Source organism: Strix uralensis, chromosome 3 (assembly GCF_047716275.1).
Source record: "Strix uralensis isolate ZFMK-TIS-50842 chromosome 3, bStrUra1, whole genome shotgun sequence".
NCBI lineage: Eukaryota > Metazoa > Chordata > Aves > Strigiformes > Strigidae > Strix > Strix uralensis.
In genome coordinates this window covers 129,265,625-129,291,579 of record NC_133974.1, presented here as the reverse complement: position 1 = coordinate 129,291,579, position 25,955 = coordinate 129,265,625, and the positions used below count along the sequence as shown (strand labels likewise).

The 25,955-nt window shown below is 36.5% G+C and overlaps 1 protein-coding gene across 4 annotated transcripts in view; it reads right to left on the bottom strand.

The window, feature by feature from the left end:
* TASP1 (taspase 1) overlaps window positions 1-25,955 on the bottom strand; it is a 90,196-nt gene that overhangs the window by 28,251 nt on the left and 35,990 nt on the right. For 3 of the 4 annotated variants that reach the window (XM_074864384.1, XM_074864385.1, XM_074864386.1), the window contains exons 9-11: window positions 18,094-18,213; window positions 17,131-17,209; window positions 537-647 (exon numbers count right to left, since the gene is read on the bottom strand). In XM_074864384.1, coding sequence (XP_074720485.1) covers window positions 537-647; window positions 17,131-17,209; window positions 18,094-18,213 — 310 coding nt within the window. The remainder of the gene's footprint in view (window positions 1-536; window positions 648-17,130; window positions 17,210-18,093; window positions 18,214-25,955) is intronic. The other variant, XM_074864387.1, reaches the window with a different exon arrangement.

Sequence of the window (25,955 nt, the reverse complement as noted above, 5' to 3'; positions counted from 1 at the left end):
TAAGCAGTCATGTAGTCAAATCAAGGAAAAAAATTGGTTTTAATTTACAATAGCCTTGAATGAAGTCTACTTCACTTTTTCAAGAAAATAATTTCACCATGTAAACAGCAAACCAGAATCTGTCTGTTCAAAGCAGTTAATAAGAACATGCAGTGGTTTTGAGGTCTATTATATTTAAAAGGGTTAACATGATGAATAATTTTTATGAATGCTCCTAAACCACCAATTCTAAAACATGCAATTGTACACCACAGCCAGTGATTCAGGCAGGAAATTCTTCAAACCTCTCCAGGTATTCTATGACTCACATAACAATTGAGATATTTCCAAGGGTTTTCCTTTAGATTTCCTAAAATAATATTCTGTGGTTTGATTTAACATTTTTTAGATGTAACACAGCACTAAAATTGAAGCCAACTGCAACATAAGGCTTCAACAGAAATCACAAAAATAAGTATCTTAATTTTGTTTAATAGGGTTAATTGCATTTTACACAATGTTATGCAATGTTTAAGCAATTAGCACCATATACTTACCAATAAACTTGTTTTGCATAGTCTCTAGGAGAGCTTGGTGGGCATCTTCCGTTTGCAAAGCACATGAACATTCTCTGGCCAGTATGGTTCGGACAAGGTGCTCTCCACAACCTAAAGAAACATTAAGATTGGGAATAGTCAGAATACAGAGATCACTATGAAGAAACTGTCATTATTTTACATCATCACAGACACATTCAAAAAAAAAAAAAAAAGCATATGGCAGGTTTCTGCCGTATTTTTTTTATTTTTAAAGTGAGTGTTACCGAGTCACACAAAAATTCAATAATGTCAGCAGTTTTACTCACAACTTTCCTGAAATTTCTACAGCATGAAGTCATAAACCAAAAAAGGCTAAACACAGAAAGAAGAAACGGAAATAGTGAGAAGAAACAGCAAGACTGTCTCTAACTTGTAATCTTTACCCAGATCCTGCAATTCCCTCTTAAAGAATCCACTTACTAATAATTCTCACAGGAATGATCCTTGGATGCAACTCTCTTCAAACCAAGAAGATCTTAGTGAATGCCACCATAACTCCTTTGCATAATGTAATCTTCTATTTAGTCCATCTGATTTGGCCTTTTGTCAACAGAAGAATCTGTGAATTTACCTATGCTTTTTCGACAGGTTGGCTTCTCATTGCACTCCTAATAAAAATTCCTGTAATTTTTAAAGGTTTGACTTCAAAAAACTAAAAAGCTCCAGCAAACAACCACTTATTGCCTCAGTGCTTTCTGTAACCGTCCCCTGAAACCTGTTGATGAAGACAAACAGGTCATTAGTGCTACTCTTACTCTGTAGGAACACTTTCACACCTGCTGTTTTTCTCCCACGCTCTTTTCCATTCCTATACTGTGCTTTGGGACATACAGCTCTGGCCAAATGGTACAGTGCACGTTTATTGGATCAATGTTTTCTTGGATGGGGAAACATACTGATGATACCTTCTGCATATATACAAAAGTCATTATACTACTATGCCTCCCATTTGTTGATATTTTTCCTCAATTTTCCTCAATGGCAATGAAGCAGCTGGAAGAGGTCTAACCAAGCTGAAATGGAAATGGAAAATGAAAGGAAAAAGGGAAAATACAACTAATTTACAGCTGTAATATGACAATGATTTCAAATTATCTAAATTTAGGTGATTACAGTTTGATCAGACTTGTAATTTCAGAGTATATCAGGGACTAAAACTGCATTAGACACCAGAATATATAGAGAGAAGTCAAATATAGTCAATTCCAAATTATCTATATATATATATATATACAGCAAATTTCTCATTAACCATGACAAGATGCAAGCACTGTGCTGGCTCCATAAAAAAATCTGCTATAATCCAGTTGGATTTATTAGCTCAGGTGCAGAACTACATACACACACCTACGCAGCTTCCGGAGACAATTCATGGCTGGAAACAATCTCACTGCTTTCACACGGCAAAGCCAGAGCTGGTAAAACATCAGACCTAAGCTGGCTTCGGACTCACGTTACTGGAAGCACTAACAAGGCCAGAACAGAGAAAACTGAGTGACGCTGGCTGAAGCCAACCTAGATCTGGCACAGAGAAAGAACTAATAAATAAACTCAACCCAAACTGGCTCCGGTGCAGCCTGCTGAGCATCTTGTCCCTGTGCTTCCCAATATGCTGAGTCTGGAGCACTGGCTGGTTTGGGCACCACATCGCATGAACACACATCGCTGTGTCTTGGAGCTACTCACTGACTGGCTTCTTGTTCTTGCCACCACTTTTAAGCCCTAATTAACATGGCAACCTACTCCAAGAATCTCTCTTTCTGCTTACTTGTCGCACAATTACACCCTTGCCCTTAAAGGCAAAGTGAGTTTAAAAACACTGTTCTTCAAAGACTGCTAACAGAGCAGAAAAAAAGAAGACCCCTCACCCCTCATTTCCAAAATTAAACAAACTTTTTTTTTTTTTTTTTTTTTTTGAGCACTATATATGCATTAGATGTCGGAGAATAAGCCCAGGGACCAAACTGCAGAAAAATTGTGTACACGTCCTAAAACCTTGGTATCTTCAATCATCAAAATCACACAGTCTTCAGCTCTGTACTCCTTCTAATGGGCAGTGTCTCCCAATTAATACAGTTACACTGAATTGTTTGAAGTGGGGTGCTTTGGCACTGAGTCTAAATATAATTGGCACAACAGAAAGACAAGAAATTCTCTGCATAGCAAACAGATTGAGTAAAAAACAGTTATAAACTTAGAGAAAAATGAAAGAGCTGAAAGACTACAACAATTACAGAGCAAAGTGAGGCAGGTCTTGAGAGCACAAGAAAAAAGTGTTTTCACTGAGACTGTCAAGCTTTTGAGTTATTGAGAAAAGTGTCCTGGTTAGGATATTATCTTCAAGAGGCTCACACAATACAGCTGCTTACAGGAGGAACTGTCCATTCATTGCCTCGTTACTTCCATGCTCAAAAGCTTTTGTCCACAATAGAATTGAGAGTGAACTAACATTTATTCAAGACAAAGTAATGTATAAACAATATGCAAATACTGCAAGACGTATTTTACCCATAGATCACAACATGGCTATCAATTTTTTTTAAACTAAGAAAATTTAATCATGAAGTTTTGCTGCAAAGAATGAAACTAAACAAGCGTATGCTCCAACAAAAACTTAGCAAGTTGATTTTTTTCTTGAAAAGAACCTGTTAACACCTTTAAATATAACATTTACACTCTGTGTGAGGTAAGAAGGATGGGACTTAGCATGTGAATCAAGCAAATGAGACAAAAAAATCAGAGTGTGCTTATGCATCTCCTATGCATCTAGTAATAAAACCAGATGTTACTACTTCAACATTTTTAATTCCTAAATTGGCATCAAAAAGACAATAGCCATTTTTTAGCATGATGTATAATGTTATTTTCCCCTAAGAGAATGATTTTATTGAAGAGTTCCCATAACATCAAGTCTGCTACAAAAAAAAAAAAAAAATTAAGAGAGAGAAAACTTAATATGAGTTAAGAACAGCTGCAGCCCACTGATGTGATCCAGGATCAACCACAAGGAAAGCAGCCTTGCAATTCTACTAACACATCACACATCTCTACATCCCCACAGACAAAGTCATTTCTTTTTGTCATATTTATGTCAACCTGTAAGGCAGCAAACTTACAGACTGCTGCTGGCAGCGTACGTAAAAATCTTTCAACACATCACATGCCAGCAATCTGCAGGGACAGATAAGTAAGGAAAATAATCCCCCCATTTTGAAAAGAAAAATTTGTTACTGCAGTTTTTGATGTAGGAACATCTGTTCTGAACAAGAAAAATAACAAAGCAGTGTTTCACATACTTTGACCAGATAAGGGCTGAGAAAAAGAATTACACTAATTATTCCAGTAGAATTGCCCTTCCTATTACCTCAAGTTAGAACCAAATACTAGAGTGTGAACTGTCTTGCAGGTTTAGAAGATCTATATATGTCCACAGTCTCAAACTGGGAAAACACTGAAGATAGACACAAAATAAATGTATACAGAATTACAGCAATTGAAACCTAATTTATAACTCACAATATAAAGCTGTGGTTCAAATTTATCGTTCCAGTTACTTGTAATCTAACCACCAGTATTAGCCAACTTCCAAAAAAGTTTTATTAACATGACTTAAGACAGCAACTACAGTCAAAACTACTTTAACGCATTTCCAAATCATGCACATAAACTGATGAGAATGTTAATCTGGATCATTTGCTTAACTATCTCACATTTTACTACGTTTAACCAAATGTGTTATTATACTTTGCAGTTTGTCACTGAATAATACTGAAACCAAATCAACAGGGACTCCTAATAATTTTGCAATTCTACATTAAAGTCTCAAACGCATTTTTCTAGTAACTTTCCTGTAAACAGAGTTTAAATAATTTTATTATCCTTTCCCAGTTAAGATGATGACTTCTTTGGTAACCTGAAGCTCATTATATCTCAGAGAAACACTTTGCAATGACAGACCAAAGCTTCCATAAGCCTTCACACAAGAGTGACTCAAATGGAGATGACTATCTGGAAAAATTTACTGGCTTAAATTAGTGCTTCTCACTGAAATAACTGTTTCATATAGCAAACAAATTATTTTCTTAACACCATAATGTTGTGCAAACACCACGTTGCCTACTCATAACCCCTCCACTGACAAAAATACTCCTGTTGGAACTACTGCTGTCCATGTTTGCAGAGTTATGTACAATTTGTTGCCTATACAGGAAATGTATAGTCTATTTTGATACATACATACATGCAAAGAAAGATATTTTGATGCCTCCTAGGTTAAGGGAAAAGACGTTTAAAAAAACCCCAGATTCCTAAAGGCTCCTGAGGTATATGCCAGCAACAGGCTCCTACGACAAGGGAAGCAAAGAAGGATAAGGCTTGACAGACATAACACATTTATTTTGCACTTGAACCAGCAGACTTGTGAGAACCAGAATCTAAACAAAAAGAAAACAAAACCAAACCAACCAACCAAAAAAACCCCAAACCCCCAAACAGAATCACAGAATCAGCTAGGTTGGAAAGGACCTTGAAGATCATCTAGTCCAACCATTAACCTAACACTGCCAGTTCCCATCTACACCATATCTCTCAGTGCTATGTCAACCCTACTCTTAAACACCTCCAGGGATGGGGACTCCACCACCTCCCTGGGCAATCCATTCCACTGCCTAATAACCCGTTCTGTAAAGAAATACTTCCTGACATCTAGTCTAAACCTTCCCTGGTGCAACTTGAGGACATTCCCTCTTGTCCTATCGCTTGTTACTTCGTCCAAGAGACTCATCCCCCCTCTCTGCACCCTCCTTTCAGGTAGTTGTAGAGGGCAATGAGGTCTCCCCTCAGCCTCCTCTTCTCCAGACTAAACCCCCCCAGTTCCCTCAGCCGCTCCCCATCAGACCTGTGCTCCAGAGCCTGCACCAGCTTCGTTGCCCTTCTCTGGACACGCTCGAGTCATTCAAGTGCAGCACCCGGCATTTGGCCTTATTGAACCTCATACAGTTGGCCTTAGCCCATCGCTCCAGCCTGTCCAGGTCTCTCTGCAGAGCCTCCCTACCCTCAAGCACATCAACACTCCCACCCAACAAAATTCACAAAAATTCACAAAAAAAAACCCAACCAGAAAACCTGTCTTCAACCAGAAGCTTCTAACCTTGCCTGAAAACCACTTGGAGATCATAGAGAAAACCCCTAATAATCACACAGAAAGCATCAGAACTGGCTTTTCAGAGACACGTATCTTCTCGGAGCATGCCGCAGTACAGCTTCTAAGGCAGTGTTTCTTTCAAAGTGCAAAGCTGATCAACAGAGAAATAGGACTTCCCTCTTCCATGGATATTTAAATGTGCAATTTCTGAGAATAATACCACTTTTCCTATTCAGACACTCTTCACTGATTCCTACAAGATCCCCACAAGAACAATCTGGCAATCTACAACCTCTTTTTTTTTCATAGTCTCTTTTTCCTCCTGCTATTCTATTATAACTTAACAGCTATATATGTATCAGCAGTCCTCTCAAGTTACTATTTCAGCCAAAAATAGCACCAAGCCCCCAAAAGGCATTTTTTTGAGCTTTGAGCACAGCAAGATGGTCATTCCTGCACTCCATGCACCAGATATTGCTGATTAATGAATCAGGCAAACCAGCAGTACCTGTGACGTTGCACAGTGCTGTACAACACGTGAGATACGTGTCTTTTGGCAGAGGAATGAGAGACAGGGACCGATCACGGAAACCTGCTACTATGCTGACAAATGACAATAATTTTTCCACTGTCATTCATAATTCCAGCAGTGGGCAGATACTCTAGAAAGCAACTCTCTGGTACCTAAATGTCAATATATGCACAAGACAAGAAATGTCTCAGGGTTGCATACCTTAGCAGGCAGAAATATGAACTGCACACCTTACCGACCCATTTAAAGATTGAAGACTTTTTTGTTATAGTCCATAAAGTTATATAGAAGTGCATAACATGATTCACATTTTTAGTGTCTTCTGCGTATACCTGATCACATTAGCAAGGAACAAAGCTTAGCAAAGGCAAGTTTTATGAGCATATGAACCACTAGCTGTTACGCTGTAGAGCCAGGGCCAGTCTTTGCATTTCAAGCACTGTTTAGCTGTACGCATATGATGTTTTTTAAGCTCTAAGACTTTTTGAATGTTTTGTTCTATTTAGCTTGTCAGTAAATGAAGCCAATGTAATTCAATAGCATACCACCAGATAGGTACATACTGCAGCACAGTAGCTATGGAGACAATCCAGATGCTGTTTGTGAAAGTGTCAGTTGCTGAACTGAGAAAATAGACAAGGCTGTAATGTTTAAGCTGGAGCTTAAAATTTTGTATTTTTCCTTCCTAAGCGATCTTTAACAGTCAATAACTCTATTCTGTAGCAATTTGCTAGTCAGCCTAGGCACAATTTTCACAACCAAGTTACTGGGTTTTTTTGTGGGTTTGTTTAATTTTTTTTTAAGACTGTTAACATCTGTAATTTTCAGCTATCATGTTGGATACTATTTTACAGTGCATGCTATTTTAAAGAAAAGGTAAGAAATCTGAGCTATAATGTTTAAACTTTAACCTAACCTTCTGCACCAAACAGTAACTACTACTCATAGGTTATACAAACCTTAACTTTGGTCCTTAATTTGAGCTTCATGCAAGAAACTAAGGATTAAATTACTGTTTTTTCCTCAACATAGCGACTTCTCAAGTAGATTTCTAATGCTTGAAATAACCACAACAAGAAGGGAAAGAACCCAGCACAATGTAAGCTGAACATCCCATACAACGCGTGCTCTGCATCTTATAATGTTCTACCAATGGAACCAAGATGCCAAACGAAAGGAAGGCCTTCTGCAAGGCAAGGGCCTCCAAGCAGCGTGTCAGAAAGAAATTGTTTTTCTGCTTCTTTTGATGGGAGATGCTTTCAAGTCAGGAAATTAGAAACAGGTGTGCCAGAGGGCACACACACATCCATGCACCACACTGAAAAACACGCGTTTTCAATTTTCAGACATGAAAGAGACTCCTGTTGAATGGAAGGAGAAATGAAAATCTAGCTTTCTTTCTGCAAGCCATAAGCAGAGAGCTTATGGAGCTTTGACAAGCTGCCGGAGCCTGTCTAGCTATTGAAACATACAGTACCTCAACACAAAGTGTTGGAACTTGTTTTAAAGGAGTACAAAATGGAAACTTGCATTACTCACATCCATTCGAGAATGGAAAAATTAATCTAGTTTACTCCACTGCCAAAGTATGACTCTTCTTTTTCAGAAGCTAAAGATAGAAGATACAGGTTATCTGTATTTTATTATCCATGCCATACAGCAGAGTCTGAACCTGGTCCTGTTAAGTTGTTTCAACTTTCATGTTATTTTCAGTTACATAGTAGTGCCTAGAAGTGTCAGTTAACAAGTTAAAAACCTACTATTTCTGCTTTATTTCCTGAATAACTTCTAGTTACACCTAATGGAAACAGTGAAACCTGTATTTTAGTAAGCTGTGGTTGTCATTACCAGTATTTCTAGAAAGAGCTGACTAAAAGCTTGCAAGCCAGTGATTTTAAAAAACAAAGTACAATAAAGATATTTGGCCAGTAAGATACTGATACAGTCGGTTACATATTAAAATAAAAATTTAAAGTCTAATTCCAAAAAGACATAAAATGCTACAGTCTAGCATAATGCACTACACTACTAAATTAAAGTTGCATAACTTCTAGCTTTTTGTACTCTATCAGCTGCTGCATCTCGCCTTCATACTAGCAGGGGAAATTTTTAACTTACTGACCTGCTGCCAGGAAGAACACCTGCAAACAAAGTCCTGTCCAATTCCTAAATCATTGATCCTAGAGGGATCAACGGAGAACGTTCTTGTTGCAGACAGAAAATTCTTAGATGGTTTAACTTCCAAAGTAACGAACACCTACTAAGAATATGCAAATAGAAACTTTCCAAGAGGTTGTAACTTCAGTAAATTTGGGTAGGTTTCAAAGATAGCAAAAGTCAAATTCAACATCCAGAGAAACTCTGTCTAAAGTAGCTTCTCTAAGGAAAGGTGGCAAAACACTTTCTATATCTTAAAGTTTTTAAGATGGGCAAAATAAACTAAAATCACTCTGAAGAACAACTCATCTGGCTTTTCTATAATTTTACGGATAAGGGAAAAGAAAAAGGCTAAAGACTTAAAATATGCCAAATGTATGAATCCTTCACTTCTAAATAATGGGAAATGCCAGGTAACTAACTATTTTAAAAAGCTATTTGTTTCAATTATTATGAACAAGAACTACGGATATACCTCGAATGAAGAAAAACTGTAGTTCCATTGAAGAGGATGTGCATTTTACATTCTTCTTTATATATATATTTTGAAATATTAATTTCAGTTAAACTGAAAAGGAAAATGCAAACTCTTTTTTGCCTAGGCCTTCATCAGAAGCTTTGTTGGTATTGATCTCTTTGTAAAACTACTACAGCTTTCCAAACTACACCACTTTTGTCATATAAAACTTACAGGAAATAAGAGAGCAGCTTATGTGTTGGCTAACTAAATGTATACAACCGTTTTCTTCCAATCGCAGAAAAACATTTAAGACCTAAAAAAAGAGTTCAGCCATCTCCATTTCACTTTATATCCTTGCACCTATTTCAAGCCATCTGGGCAAGGCACAGCAAACTGGAACAGGACTAACAGTGTTCAGAGGAGGAGATGGTGCTGCACGGCTGGCTGCTGCCCCCGGTTATGAGCGCACTGCTCTGTGAGCAGCGGGCCTTCTGCAGGAGACTACCACTTCTAAAAAGCCCGTGCAACTTCACACTTAATGTAATAATATATTGTAAGTCCAATTAAAATTTCAAGAGGCAATAAGCACTCTTTGATTGTTGCATCCATCCAGTTCCGCTTCAAAACAACCCTTCCGAAGGCAATTCAAACAATCATTCTGATTATTTTGTGGACAAACCCCTCAGCTTTGAACACTGCGGTACTGGGTTTAATTGACTGCTTCTTAATGCTACCATTGCCACAAATCATCTCTGGCTGTTGCTTCCTCTCTCTTCACACAGCCTTGCGGTGGTAGTGAGTTAGTTCAGATACCACATGCTACAGCACTGGAGCCTCCAAACGCCATCTGGACACAAAGGCTGAGCTCTTGACAGAAGCATTCACTTCAGAGGTAAATACTGATCTGTCTGGAGATAGACCTCTTTCTTCCTCTACCCTCTGGTTCATTGTAACAATGACATAACTCTCCTCCATATGCAGCTGCTTCATCTGTGATGCATTAAATTACCTATTATTCCCCAAATCTTACAGAACCAAACTGATTTTGAGAGATAATACATATTTCTACAAAGAGATTAACTGTATCATAGTACCTATCTCACATAGCATAGCTCAAATGATCTATACAGGATATAAGATTTGATGTGAAATTCCCCTGGACCTTTGGAGCAATGACTCAGGAGGACTCAGGCCAGACAGACAGACAGCACCTGCCCAGGCATCCGCCATCACTGGATTCCAGCTCAGCCACTGCTGTTCTCAACACACGGGGATCACAAAGCCAAAGTCCTACCTCACAAGCCAATTTACTGGCGTTAAAGCTTCCTTGAAAAATATTTACTTCATAGATTTGCACATCACTGTGGTTCTTGTGTTTTCAAGTTTTCAAGTCAGAATCTACAGCTCAGTGGCTTCCGTAAGGAGAGACCAAAATGTTGGCTGAGGGCATAGCTCAACAAGCACAACCCATCTCTAGGTGTCATTTCCTATTCCACATTACCTGTTCCATTTTGTCAGCAAAAGCATCCATGAGGCACACAATGGACTGGAAAGACGAACAGATCTGAACAAAAAGTAAAAGTCTAAGCAGGAAAAGGCAGGGGGAGGAAGAGTGAACACGCTTATTTCCTTATTGATAAGGATTTAGAAAACAAGAGAACCCTCCTTGAGCAGGGAGCTGGACTAGATGATGTCCACAGGTTCATTCCAAGCTAACAATTCAGTGATTCCTCACAACACAAAACATGCTATTTTTCACTTAATGGAATGATGCATCACATATACGTATGTATATCTAACACCGCTTTTAAAGTATTTTGATGTAATCCCTAAAACACCTTTGTGAGAACAGAGGTCACTGCTTTTGACCAAAGACCTTAGTAGCCAGTCCTTTAGGATCTTGGTGAATTCACCAACACAAGAAATTCTTAAGGGAGTCAGGCACATTCTGCTTATTTACACAGAATACATACAGTCTGTGTACGTAATCCTAAAACATTGCTGTTATCTGTATCTGATTTTCAGTCAGTCAGGAATAGACTCTGGGCACGGGAGAAGAGCCAGACATCACTGAAAGACTCTTCCCAGACTGAATCCTCAACTACACCTCAGTGTGGGTCCATAAATCTGGTATCCCTGCTACTTTCTTAACAAAGCACAACTTTGGGCTCAGTCCTGAAGCCCAGTTATATTTGTTAACATGGTTAATTCTTCTAAAAGAGCTCAATATATTTAAAGATTCTACTCCTTTTTCTTTAGGATTATAAACCATAATGAGGTCCCATTTAAATTCTCCCTAGGCCAGCACATCACTGTACCTTTCTTGTATAAAGTATTCTCCTCAGATGGATTCTAGTAAAAGATGGAGACTTTGTGGCTTTGTGTTACAGAATTTCTGCATTTTGTAAATAATACAGGACCTTTTGTCTATCTTCAGAAACGCAATATTAAAAGGTTTGCTGGCTTCGATGGCTGATAGACATACACAAAGCACACCACCCATGCATGATGAATGAGTAGGTATGCTTTCTACTACTTACTGTTGTAAAGATGTAAAAATGAATGCAACACGTTATTCTCAGTCTCAACATTTCCACTCAAAAATGCCACTTACAGTTGCATTTTCAAAGCCTATTTATCTTTATCTTTTATATTTAAGTTTCTGTATATTCAAAGAGAATTATTACTTTTCAACTTATCTCCCAGGAAAAACACTGCCTGCCTCTTACTCCACTGGTATTACTTTTGGCACAGTTAGCAGATGAATATTCACAATCATCATGGATATTCCAACCGTGGAGGAGATTCAGTGTCACATTTGATATTATTTTGAATGAGAAGAATATACACAAAGTCTTTGATTCCTATTATGTTCAGGAAAAAATAGGAAATGTTTTCTTAAACTACAGCCAAAAAACGGACTATTGTTTCTTCTGCGGTTGGGTTTTTTTTTTCACTAATGTTTTCCCTCCAAATAATACCCATCTTCCTGTGTTTACATTCATATACCAACAAAAAACATTCACTAAAGAGATCCAAGTGGCCTTACAAGTGTGTTTTTGGCCTCTTTCTTTTGGGAGGCAGTAGGGGTGCTTAAAGAGGAGGCCGTTTTGTTTGTGTGTGCGTGTCTAAATGTGTGCACATGCACGTACAAGCTTTTAAAGACCAAAGATTCAGCTTCTACTATGTTGATCCAAAAACCAGTTTAGCTGTTACCTACATTTATACTAAATAAAGGCCACTGGTAATGCTCATCTCATTTAACAAGCTTTCGCTCACTCTCTATCATTATTCTTGCATGGAATGGCACTTGCATTATGTTGTTAGATGTCACAGTTAAGGTTGCCCAGGTACCTTAGCTATGTCTGCAACTGCAACATTCTCTGAATTTCTTGAATTTTAATATTGGTTTTGAGATACTTAGAGAATTCCTGTAATGTTTATCCTTCAGTTGCCAGTAAAGTCCCACAACTGTATTTTTTTTAAAAAATAATTTTAATATAATTCAGAGTTCACACATTGAAACGTCTCCAAAAAAATCAGAAATATTTTACTTGTTTACATAGAAACTGAATTTTAGACTGAGAGTTACAGAATAAACTTTGAATTTAAGGTCCTTTATATTCAGTCATTCCTAAGCTCCACCATCTCCCCCATCCTGTCTTTAGAAAATCTTCATCTTTTGATTTCAGTTCTCCCACCCCCTGTTAAACTATAGCCATAAAATATGAGTTTTACAATATCCTGTATTTTATAAATCATGAACTAACTTTTGAAAAGCCAAAAAAAATAAAACCAAAGACAGTGTGGCTAAACAACAAGGCCAAGAGACTGTTAGAGGTAAGAAAATACCATTCAAAAAGTTGAAGTCATGCCCAAACAAGTTCAGAACCACCACCTTTGGCACATTCAATATAAAATCACGATAAAAATGGCCAAAAATATTTGAGAAACAACTTGCTAAAGGCATAAGAACTAATACCAAATCCTCCCTGAAGACACAAAAGCAGGAAACCTGCCAGCATCCACAGGGCCAACAGAAGATCTAGAGGGAAAAGCATGTCTTCAAATAATGTATGACTATTGAAAGAAAGCTACATGAATTTGGAAGTACTTTTAATCAAGTACTTTTATGGTGATGCCTTCCCTCCCCCCCCCTTTTTTTTATGGGGAAGGTACTGAAAGACATGTCTTAAATTGAAGCTTCAATAGGAGGATTTTAGAACAAAATTAACAAAAATTCAAGAATAAAACCTACTGTGTTACTAATTGTGGCATTTAAACTAACACTTTTATTTTTCCAAGAAAGCTTCTACAAAGGTAAACCATCACAGAATAAGAAACACATTCCCAGCAAAATTTAAATAACTGGTCTCCTAAGTATAAAAAGAAATAAGAAATCTTGAGAAAATCATCCCGACTTATTAAAACCAAAGATATCTCCAGCTTATAAAGTCCAAATATTACAAATTTCTAGAAGCTTGGATAACACAGTGGAGTTGCTTTTCCCAGTCCCATACTGTTCCTTGGAGACCTGCAAACACCCTCTATCTGCCAATTGTGCATGGATTTCAGTGTGCAAGGCACTGTACTCTGTATACTTTGAATTACTGTTCCAAACTCTCCTTTCCCCACACCAGAGGTTTTCCCCAACCCATTCAATCTCTTGCTGACCATATCATCCAAAACGCAAAGACATGAGCAATTTCATAAGTATGGCATCAAAATAGTTTACAAAACCTGACCCTTAAAAATTGCTTGTAGGAAACTAATGCCAAAGAACATCTTTTTTCAAGGCCTAATATACAGCCCGATATAACAAACTCTCAGAGCTTGAATTTCTATCCCCAGCTATCATTAAAACAATTTAAAAAGTCTAAACCAGCACAATTGTGAAAACTCTCATTTCCCAAAGAATCCTTAAGTTAAAATTATTTGGTTTAACATATATTAATACTTAATCATTTTGAGTGTACTTCCGATAAAGCTTTAAGGGAATCATAGTTAAACTTTTCTCTTCATTCAAGATTTTTATTTTTAAATCCCAAAGTTGATTAGATGAATCAGCTATTCTGTGAAGTCATTTAACAATAAATATTAAAAATCTACACATACAGCTCTATACACACAGCAAGCAAAGCCTAAATTTTCTTTTTTTTTTTTTTCTCTCCATAAAACAGAAAAAAAAAATCCCTGTAGAAAATGTTAGGATAAATCTGTGCCAAATATACCACTTAAAGACAAATTAAAATGAAGAGACATGTGAAATTAAAACAATAAAATGTTATATTGTGAAAACCACAGAAATCTAAACTGATTATAAATTTTGGTTATTTTATGTACATATTTTAAATACTTTTACATACAAGTGTATATATCTGTATGTAAAATGAAACATGAAATGAATGTGCATGCACACACTTTTTTTATTTATATATAACATGCAAGTTTCATTTGTTGCTGTTTTTTAAAAATGTATGTCCACACAAAACCGATTTAGAAACCTACGAGAGCAGGGTAGAATCATTACAAATAACATTACATATAATATCACAAATACAGTCTGGTCTGATTTTAGGTGCATCGAGTAACTACACGTATCTTCTCTTAGGAAGCACTGTCAATCTTAGAGCTTTCCAAACCAAGGCATCTTCTAGAGTTTAGACAGCACCTTTATTTTCTAAAAATTTTATCCAACAACAATGTATGTTAACATATTATTTTCTCACTTAGCCTTGGCAATTTCACCTTTTGAATATCTGCAGATGTTTATGCCCCCATTCTCATCCCCTGTTGTGATCCAGCCAAGTTTCATACTTTCAACCTTTCCTATAATTTAATTTTTTCATCCCTGTATCCCTTAATTAACTTCATGGTTCACATTGTTGGATGCTCATATTTTAAACAAGAGTCAGACATCAATATATTTTAAAACTGTACTAAACATAAATTACATTATAAAACATTATGAGCTTCTGAAAATGGAAAAAAGAATGGTATTGATTACAGAAGAGTTCTCACTTCCTGTAAACATTTCTATCTCCCTCTCTCTCACACACACACATACACACACACACTTTAAAGGAAAACCAGAAACAAGAGTTTAATTAAACACCACTAGTCTGAATTTCAAATCACTGCATAAACAGATGGCCATGCTTCATAGACAGCCAGCAGTCTATTTCAATTAACTGGGATCAGTACTAACGTAATGTCATGGAAGCTAGATTTGAACCAAAGTAACAGAAATATATATATAAATATATGTGCAAGACTCATAAATAGTATAACGTTAAAGTATTTACCACTATATAAAATTGGTACCAGCAAAAAGACAGGAGGCTTCTATTTAAGGCTATCATTAAACCCAGACATCTCCTTTAAGTGTATCAGGATGCTTGCTGGCACTTGCGCAGACTTCAAATCCAGCTGACTTTGTAAAGAACGGTTTAAAAAAAATAAACAAAAGTGTCCTTTTCAGCTTTTCCACAAGCAATCTCTAATTATTATTAGTCTCTAATATTGGACTTATAATCGCTAATTGTTATGGTCCCCAATACTGCAATATTTAAATATATTTGCTTACATAGGTATACATTTATTAAACTAAAATCAATATGGTGCTCCTTGAGTAGAAAGATCTTCCAGCACTTCTGCATTCAGTAGGACTTTCCGTTGATAAGTACTAGAAAGGACACTTGCTATTACTAACGTTGAACTTAAGGGTGAACATCTACACAGATTTTCAACAGTGCAAGACAGACTTAAATATAGGGGAAATTAGAAAGATATATGAATTCAAAAGCAACACAGGGTATTTCTGATGCTTTTCAGCCTCTGTCAAATTTGAGTTCTACACGCTGTTACCTACACTATTTCTGTAACAGGACTCATAACTCTGCAGTACTCTCGGGATATAGTTTACATTACCTAAATCTGAACTCTTCAGATTTTTTTCATCTCTCTATACTGAACACTAATAACTCTGACCATTAAGAGTAGTCCAAATCATAAATTTTGTGTCCTGACATAAGCATTTATGAAAAAGTGTTACAAGTAGTTTTTCTATTTGAGACTGTTCATAAAACTAAGGGGAAAAAAAAAATAGAAGAGATGAAATGCAGTCCTTTCAACTGCTTTTATGCAGGAGTTGCAAAGTAACTCCCGCATAACTACACCTTAAAGCTTTTGGGTTCTGTAATATTCACCTGGTATTGTGTAATAATACAATTATCTTTTTCACTGTCTGTTCCTGACAAGTGAAAAACATCCTGTCTTACATTCTCAAATCTTAAATTGCAGTATGTACTATTTTCCTAGTTGTCTTTTGCTTGTTTGGGTGTTTGGTTTTTTTTTTTTTTCTCATTTCTAATTTTTACTATTTCTCCAGTCCTGTTACATTTAGTAGATCTGTTGACAAATCTGGTTTTACAATTGTTATCTCTGGTGCTCAGCACACCAACTGATTGAACAGCTCTGTGTGACAGCTGGCTGATAGGCATCATATGAACAAAATATGTTTGTGTGTCCAGAATCTCAGAAAATGGAAGAGAGGCTACCCTAATTCTTATGGTACTTTCACAATTTCTAAATAAATGTTTTCCAAGACACTTACTCTAGTCATTTGGTTCTGCCTTTTCCCCTTCCTTTTGAGAGGAAAAGAGAGATGAAGAACAAATTCACTTAAATATTCACTTAAATATAATAATACTTAAATACATATATTTAAGTATATATAAAAAATAATACTTAAAATATTTTTGGAGGGGAAAATGTAATTTTGTAGCATTTTTGTATTGAAGGGACCCTTCTTATGTTAAAGGATCCTCTAATTATCTTAGTCCTTTGCAGAAGGCTTCCAATCACAGAAGCATTCTTTGTTTAGCACAATATTAGGCTTATAACAGCAGTTTTTTACAGGAGGACAAGTCCCTTAATACATAACAAATAGAGTACATCCTTTCAGTGCAATACAAAATCTTCTGAACAGGACAAAAGTTCACATGGTTGTTAATCTGTTCCTTTAAGTAAAATGACCAATGTATGCAACGAACGGAGATTCCACAGATGTCAAGACAATACTAACATGTATAAATTATATACATGCATTTATACATAAATACATGATACACATGTAGAATGTATTAACATTATTTCCAGACTACATTCACCACTCATAGAAATACTTTACTTGGTATTTGTAAACTAATTACAGAGAAAGATAGCAACTTTTTGAAATATTTATAAAAGTAGCAAATACCTGAAGTACTCACAGCAGTGGAGTAAGGGGTATGAGCTCCTGTATTTTCAGCCCAGCAGCCACAACCATAAAGAGCTGCCTAAGGAAAGAAGTGCATCTTTCATAAATTTAGGTATACAAGGATTGGGGTTTGTTCCCTTCCCTTAAAAAACAAAACAAAATGAAAAAACTTCCAACACTAAAAAACCTCAAAACAACAAAAAAATGACACCCAAGAAAAATCCAAGTATTAATACAAAAGATAAATAAGAAAATTGTAACAGTCAAAATTGCAGTTCCAATTCATTTTGCTACCTCTTCTTTCACTATTCTTCAGAACTGATTATCATAGATGCTTGGTATTGTAACCTAACTTTACAGAAAATGAGGGTACAGATATCAAAAGACAAAACAATTCCAGCTGTTCCCTATTATGAAGTCCCTTTCACACTGCTATTCCAAAAGAAAATCTTCAATATATTTCAAAAGAGAGTGGCAAAAGTCAACCAGCAATACAGCTGTACAGCAATGGAGTATGATATTTCTGATGAACCCCAAAATTCCCCCACCTAACAACGATAAGGAATCCCTATACCTGATGTGTTCTTTTAATACCTTTGTCACTTTCACCAATTCCCAAGATCATTTAAAAATTAATAGCTTCCTTAAATATTGATGAAAATCTTATTTAAAAACACACTAAGAATTTAAGAGACTGCTTGTGGTATAAAGGAGGTATTTAAACCCAAGAAATTAACTCATTAATAGCTCTGGCAAAAGGTAACTAACTACAGAACAACTTCTTACCTATCAATGTTTTATAACGCTGATGGAGGAAACTAAAAACAAAACTTGCATTCCAATGCAGTGAAAATGCCTTCAGAGATAAATGTGAAGGAAGAGAGAACATCCGTGTGCTATCACAGCTCTTGCTTAGTGCCACAATTGCTGAACAATCATTCCCAACTGAAAAGGTATAATCACCTGACCAACTCTTCCAGGATGCTTTAGTGCTAAACCTCCACTGGAAACAGCAGCAGCAACATTTCCTTCTTGGTCAACAACAACTGCACCAACTGTATCCAGTGTTCCTGAGTCATTCTCCTGCAGGATACACAAACAGAAACAACTACTAAAAATAGTATATTAAAGTCAGATGATACTTCTTAGGAGTGTGCAAACAAACGTGCACAAAACCAAGTGACGGGCCGATCAGCAAAACGACTTTGTTATCATGCATATTGTACCGATCGTGCTGTCATAAATCTTCCCAAAATGCTCTCTTGCCTCAGACAGGACCTGAAGAAAACTCCTCTGGAAACAAGGTAATAAACATCTCGGAACTCATCCTATTCTTAGATTACCTGCCTTTACTCAGAAAAGTGCCAAAAACGCTGTTTTCTTAGCGGCGGGCACTTGTCCACTAAGAAATGATTCAGCAACTCGTTCCAAAGGTGTCATATCAAAAGGCCTTTCCCAAAAGCTTCAAGGTAGCATTTTCAAAGACAGTGATCTTTACAGCTATGTATGATTCAAAAAAAAAAAAAAAAAAAAAAAAGAAATTCCACAAGAAGCAACTTGCCAGTAAAGAGAAAATTCCGATATCCTGAGTGAGACAATAATTAGAAGCCTTGAGAAGAAATCTGCCCCAGGACAGATTCTTTTTCCCAGACCTGCTCTCAGTTCAGTAATCTTTAGTGGCTTCCTGGTTGAAACAAATCACCCTTCGCTCCCTCTGGGTCACTAGAAAAGTGTCCTTACTTCCATCGCTTCTGAGGCAGATCTGCTCCCCTAAGAGCAGGGCTCTTCCAGCATTCATTGCTGATGCGAGCTCTCTGCCTGCTGTCTCACAAACACTTCAGCTGTCTCACCCTGGATCTTTCCTTCCTCCCTCCCCTTCATAATACATCACGCTCAGTCATTCTAAGAGAAAGAGCCGTTTTCCCCTCTCTGCCTAGTCTTGCCCCAGATTCCCTTCTCTGCAGAACCCAGGGCAAGGCACTCTAACTTCATGCCTAATCACACGCTTTTGCTGTGACACAGCATGCAGGGTACATAAAATAAAATGAATAAACAAAACTGATACATCATCCATCACATACTCCAAAGATGAACGCTGCTGTTGCACAAGTCCTCAAGCCTTAAGCTACTCAATCTTTCCTGTACAAAAACTCACCTGTGTTAAAAAAAATCCTACATAAACTTACCCAAGCAAATAATGCCACAGGATATTAAGCTATTCATATAAAAGTGTATTTTCTGGACTAGGATCCAGAGGGAGGAAATTAAAAAAAAAAATACACCCAACTATTCAACTTCAAACTATCAAGTTCCCATCATCACTTAAAATTTCCTTGGGCATACAACATCACTTATCAGGTAGAATTCTTCGTAGACTCATGCTGATGATACTCTGGCCACACTTAATTTAAGAGATAACACTTGAGTTAATACTGTACCAGTCTTAAAAGGAAAAATATGCAATGCAGCACTACAGTGTTCTACAATATTCTTCAAGCAACTGGAACTCCTAAGCAGGAGTGTCATCCTTGGCTTTTACCTAGAGTAACAGTAAGTTTCTCCTCTTCACCTACACCTAGATCTTCTGGAACAAGTTCTACACTCAGAGGCTGGCACTAACCACATTCAATATTAAAACAAACAGATGCATGTCCTAACAGTAAAGCAGAATAACTGCTTAAAGAAAGAGAGAGGTGAAAAATTATAGATCTAGGGTCTCAGCTGGCAATGGGAAGAAGAGTAAGTTGAAAAGCAGAGGAAGGTAAAAACCTGGATCAAGGAAGGTAGGAGAAGGAGAGGCAAAAGAAATTTTGAGGACTGGAGCAAAGGGGATAAGAAAAGAGGAAGTTCCCTTCCAAGTTGAAAAGATAAAAGAAAATAAAGGAACCCTTTCTTAACATCTCATGGGCAAATGTATTTCACAGCTCCCAGGAGTGCCAGTCACAATGTAATTCAGGTATTATTAATCCAGTTAGAACAGTACTATTCTGTGGATTGAAAAGATCTGAAGCAGCAGAGCAGGCTGTTCACTGGAGGTGCTGACTCCCATCCCTAGAGGTTTTCAAGATCAGACTGAATAAAGCTCTTCCCAACATGAATTTTCCTATGATCCTATGATTTCTATATAGAGAAGAACTACTAATCTGATGCAGGTTTTGTTGTCCATCCCCTGCCCCCTTTTATCAAAGGAAATTATATCCACAACAAAAAACTTGATTAATAGACAACTACAGATATGAAAATCAAGCCCGTCAAAGTTAGGAAATGCCAGAATTAAGGCCACCTGTGTAATCTTAATTCATATTAAATCAAACACTTGGGGCTCCCATAATGAACAGAAGGATGAGGCTCAGTGTGGATCAGTATGTTTTCCATATCATCTGACAGCAAAGAAAAAATGCTTGCAGCCTTCTTTGCAGCATCTGTAAAACTATTTGCTCAATCTGCCATCCATCTTCCACTTTAGCTCTCACATGCATAAAATATTTGCCTTCAGTAGTTATATTACTAATTTCTTTTTCTAAAAGATATTTTAATCAAAAAACCACAAGCATTTACAAGTCTATGTTGCATGGAAATGTTCTTCACCAGTATTTCCTTTAAAAAAAGATCTCTCCTATCACTACCTGCTGTCAATTCAGTGGTCTAGTTTGCTTGCTTTGGCTTATTTTATTTTTAGATGGGGCAACTTAGGAGGCTGGAAACCTTTCCCGAGGGAAGTATTTTTTTTACACCTGGCCCACACAACCTTCTGAGGGAAATCATTATCACCGAAGCAAAGGAATTCCATATTTTCCTTCTCAGTAATATAAGTTTGGGGGTTTTTTGTGATCAGAAAAAGAATCACTGCTGATGCTATATTTATCCTTACTCAACTAACTGAAAACCAGTGAGGACCATTTCTGAACCAGTGAATGAAGAATTCATCACAATTTAACCAAGGCACTCGCTGTATTTCTCCGTACAAAAAGGCATTATGAACCTGAGGAGCTCCAGGAAGAATGCACCTGGTGAGAAGACTTTCAACGTTACACATTTCATTTCTTCAAACCGTATGAATGTTGAAAAATGCAGCCTCCTTTCAAGCTAATATCAAGACAATCAATATAAATATGTTAAACACAACAATTCATATAGTCTAAAGTAAGCCCAAACTCCATATGGGGTCCAACAGGGACTAAAGAAGATCCAGCTTGCCTGTCCATAGCTTTTTATGTATTTGATTCATTAATTTAGCAGCTTGGATTTCAAAATTTTGCAAGTTGATTATTACTTGGTGATATCTGTTAACAAATTCCGTATCTGACTTCAGCTAATAAGTTATATTAACAAGTCCATTGCAAAAGCCATTTGTGGGGTTTAACAATGTAGTATTGCAACCTAAAAATAATCTGTTATGTAGTTCATATTTCACATGGAAACAACAGAACATCAATGTGAAAAGTAAGACCTCACATTACTTAATTAATTTGCTCCTTGTGACAGGAAAGGAAGCTAATTTTATGAAATCAGGGACCAAATAGTCAAACTTAGCTAAGAACATGCACACAAAGCAGGAAGATGCTCATGTGCACAAATGCAGAGTATTTTAGAAATCTCATCCTTCCCTTCTTCTGCACATAAAAAAATCCCATAAATAGTCATAATTTTACAAGCCCCTAAGGAAGGAACTAAGAGTTTAGGAAAGCTCTACCCAGCGCCAGCTGAAAGATATCTCCACACAGGGCCTTTTCCCTCTCAACTTGAGATTGTTCTGAAATTCCATGAAGAGTAATTCCCATTAAATCTCATCTCTGAGTATCATAACTGACAAAACACAAAGTGAACCAGATTGAAGCAATTGACATCTATACGCTATACCCAACTATCCACGCAAATAAATAGGATTTTATATTTGGTGATATTTAGATTAAGTAGATTCCCCTGAAAATATGGGGGTTGTACAGTATTATCCTACTCAAGACAGAACAGGGAAACACATAAATCTTGTAGTATGCCCCATATTAACCCTGTGGGAACAGAGAGGAGCACAACAGCGGATAGCATTATCTAGAAAATAATGTGTCAACAATTAATATATTTTGGTCTTTTAAAATCTCAGATTTAAGGTGTTCTTGATGGAGCACTTCTGTTGATTACAGCAGTACTTAATAAGGCGAGAGGCAATCTTTTAAGCAACATTTTATTTATTAAAGTATTTTAAAGAAATACTTCTAAATTCATCTAAGTCAAAGGAAAACGTCACTACTCTGTGAGCACTGGGACCAATTCATACATACTCATTTCCAGAAACGTTTTCCTCTAGGGCAACTGGCAGCATAGCATGATACACTCCCACAGCAATCTAAATCTTGACAGAGTATGCAGAATTGGTGCCACATTCATATGTTTGAAAAGGGGCAGTTACGATCTAGTCGTACAAAGCTTGATAAACAGCCCTAGCCTTTCCAGTTTAATGGTTGGTTTGGTGTGTAAACAGAACATTTTGTCTAACCTCCATGTTCAAGATGAGGGAATTATTTTATACTGTATTCCACAGATGAGTTTTGTTTTCTTTTTTTTCTTTTAACTGGAATGGATGGAAAGTATTTAGGTTTCTTTTCCCATACTACATGGATTTTGAAGTATGCTTTGGAAGTCTAAAAAGTATTATCATCATCATCAAAGACCATTTCAGCATGGATGTGGGACAGAAAATTTCTTTTTTAAGGAAAAGGAAATGCATAAAATTCAAATTCCTGTTCATACTGCAAGAATAAGTAAGGCAGACACTAGGATTGTCATAGTTGACTGGTACACTTACAATTACCTTCACACAGCCATAAAAAATTTGAGGAAAAAGTTAAGTGATTAAAATTCACCATATAAAATGGGAATGATGCACATTGCTCTGCATTGACTGTTGCTCACCCAAACTGTTCAAGCTGGAACTGGCTAAAAGTTCACATGGTACATTCAAGATGATCAACGATAAAAACTATAATGCACAAAATACTTCAAAGAAAATATTTTTTTTTTTCTGTTGAACAGACGTATTTTTCTTTTCTAAATACGTTCAGTGTTATTGTCTCAATACAGTAGCTGAAGAATATAAAACTGCTGATTCCATATATGTAATTCAAACTGTTGTACACATACTTGAGTATGTACGTTAAACTAGATAAAAATCAAATTAGTTTTAATAAACCTCAAACTAAATAATGCTATTTATAGAGTTAAATAACTAGCCTATAAAAATAACTTATAAATACTAACCTATGAAAAAATTCATGTGCACTGGAAATTCTTATTCAAATCAAGGAGAGGACAACAACTCTTACAAGTAACTTCAGCACAGCTGTAAAAAGAGTTTGTAATAGCAGAAGACAAATTAAAAATAGGGCTTTTAGCCAAATTCTACTACGCTATTTTCAATGCCAATTTCCTCTGGTAAAAGACAGGTTAACAGTAAGAAGACAAATATTTACTTCTGATGTTTACTGGTGCTTGAGGTGAGAACTTCAGAATAGCATCTGGCTGAATTAACACATCATAGCCAGCCCCCCTAGGAATATGTTTAGTTAATTCACACCCGAACAAAAGTGATTTCTTAACCATGTAAATCAATATATAAGTCACTACAGCTTTAAAAAAAAGTCTCACTTTTCACACCTTCAAAATCTGGTGAAGTTATTAATGGATCTTCCTGTGTGCAATCACATAACCCTCTACAAATCCTACATTGGGTAAACAATGAAAAATACAGCAAAGAGAAAATTCCATTTACTTGGGAAATAAAAGTCCTTTAATAAGTTACACTGCCTAGTTTTTCCATACAATCTTTATTAAATTTAAACAGCCTCTCATTCTTTTTGAGCTTGGTATAATTTAACTTTTATTGAAATGTAATTTTTAAAACTCTATGTTTATCTTTCACTGGTGAAACTTACTTATCAGCAGCTAAAATTTCCAAGTAAGTTCAGCCTTTTTTGGTCTGCAATACTATCTCTTCACATAGGCCTTTTAGTTCTCATTTCCATTCAACTTCAATTTGTTAACATCCTTTCTACCTTGCTCTTCTCCCAACTTATAAAATTTCATAGACAAAATAATGACCAGAATTTATAACAACTGTGCAGTACTGGCAACAGAGGCACAGAAGCTAAGCTGCAGCATAGGGTTGAAGCAGGTGAGTCAAATTAGACAATAAACCAGCTATGAAGTCCTGCTGAAAGGGACAGGTCTGCAGCTCCAGAGAAGTATTGCAAATAAAAAAATTAAACGAGTATTTATCAATTAAAGTTTAACTTCAACAAGAAGATTAAATTGTAATTATTCAAGTATTTAAAAGGTTTTTAAACAATTATTTTTAAGCTTTTTATGAGAGTTCAGCTTTGACAGTACAAGTTTAAGGGTGACAGATCATGTACCTTATCCTTGCTAAATGATCCTTTTCTAAGAGCTTAGAGAGAATGCTACTTTTTTTATTTTTTTAGAATTTGCTCTTGTAGAATTTGATTTTTCATTTCTATTTCATTTTGGAAAACTAAACTTCCTGTAAGGCTGCAATTATCTTGCACTCCATGGATAACACAAGCAGTCCACATTGTTAGCATGGTGTCGTTTTCATGCCCCCCTCTATGGACAGGATGTGCCCAGAAAGTTGACAAAACCATTGTGTTATGTTTGGATTACTTACCAGTGAGTAGAGAGCTCTATTTGATCACCTCCTTTACCTACCACCATTGGCCTTTGGGGGTCTCCCACAAGCGCTGCACATGACTCTGGAGCCCTTGAAATTTCAAATTGCAGGTCGGTAAGCTCATGCATTGGCATATATTTCAAGCATTGACTTGCCCCTTATTACATGAACATCAATACTGTACAGAGACCCCTCCTCCCTCAGTTACATTGTAAGGCTGTTAGTTTCACAAGGAGGTACCTGAAGTCCTGTAAACAGGAAAAGTTCGAAATGAAAAACTAACTTTTTCCCCCCCTCTATCCTTACTTTCTTTACAGGTCTTATCTCCTTGAAAATAAAAAGATTAGCACCCTGCTAGGGAACACTTCTTATCTAAGAACACAGAAGAAAAATGCAAATTTGCATTTGCACAGACTACAGAGAATAAACTTTTTTGCCAATTCTCTCGGATTTATGCGTTATTTACATCAACATATGCAACTACATAAGGCAGTGGTCAGTCAGCTTACCAAAGCAAAGAGAAATGGCCAATCCAAAAGCCCATAGGCCCTAAATAAAGTATAGGCATTTAATGTAATGAGGTATGCTTTGATATTCAGCAGTAAACACAAATCCTGTGATTGACATTCTCAAATGGCAGCAAAGGCTCTAAATTCAAACTAAGAGTGAGGGGAACAGAGGGAATCCTAATAGTTTTGTAGTACAAGTAATATGGGCCAGGTCAATGCTAGATGCATGCACAGATGCACATGTTTACCTACCTGATATTTCAAATTTCACCAATTCCAGCTCCATAATGCAGTGCGCTCAGGAAACATTAAAAAGTGGGAAACAGTGACAGAGATCCCAAGCTAAAGAAAATGTTTCAGTAAATAATTATCTGTTTGTGTTTACATTTGTCATATTTCCAGTTCAAAATGAGCAAAATATTTTTCATAGCACAAACAAGATACAAAGTGATCGTTTGGTTTTCAAATAGCAAGGCAAAAAGTTTTAATTGCACTAAGTTATCCTTTTATCATCTAAACATTGGGATGGCCAAGGAGAAGTGGCTTCTGATGCTACATTAAGTCTCATCATATACGACATGAAATTTATTAGCAATCAGCTGTAAGTTTAGGATGGCACAACGAAATTTTAAACA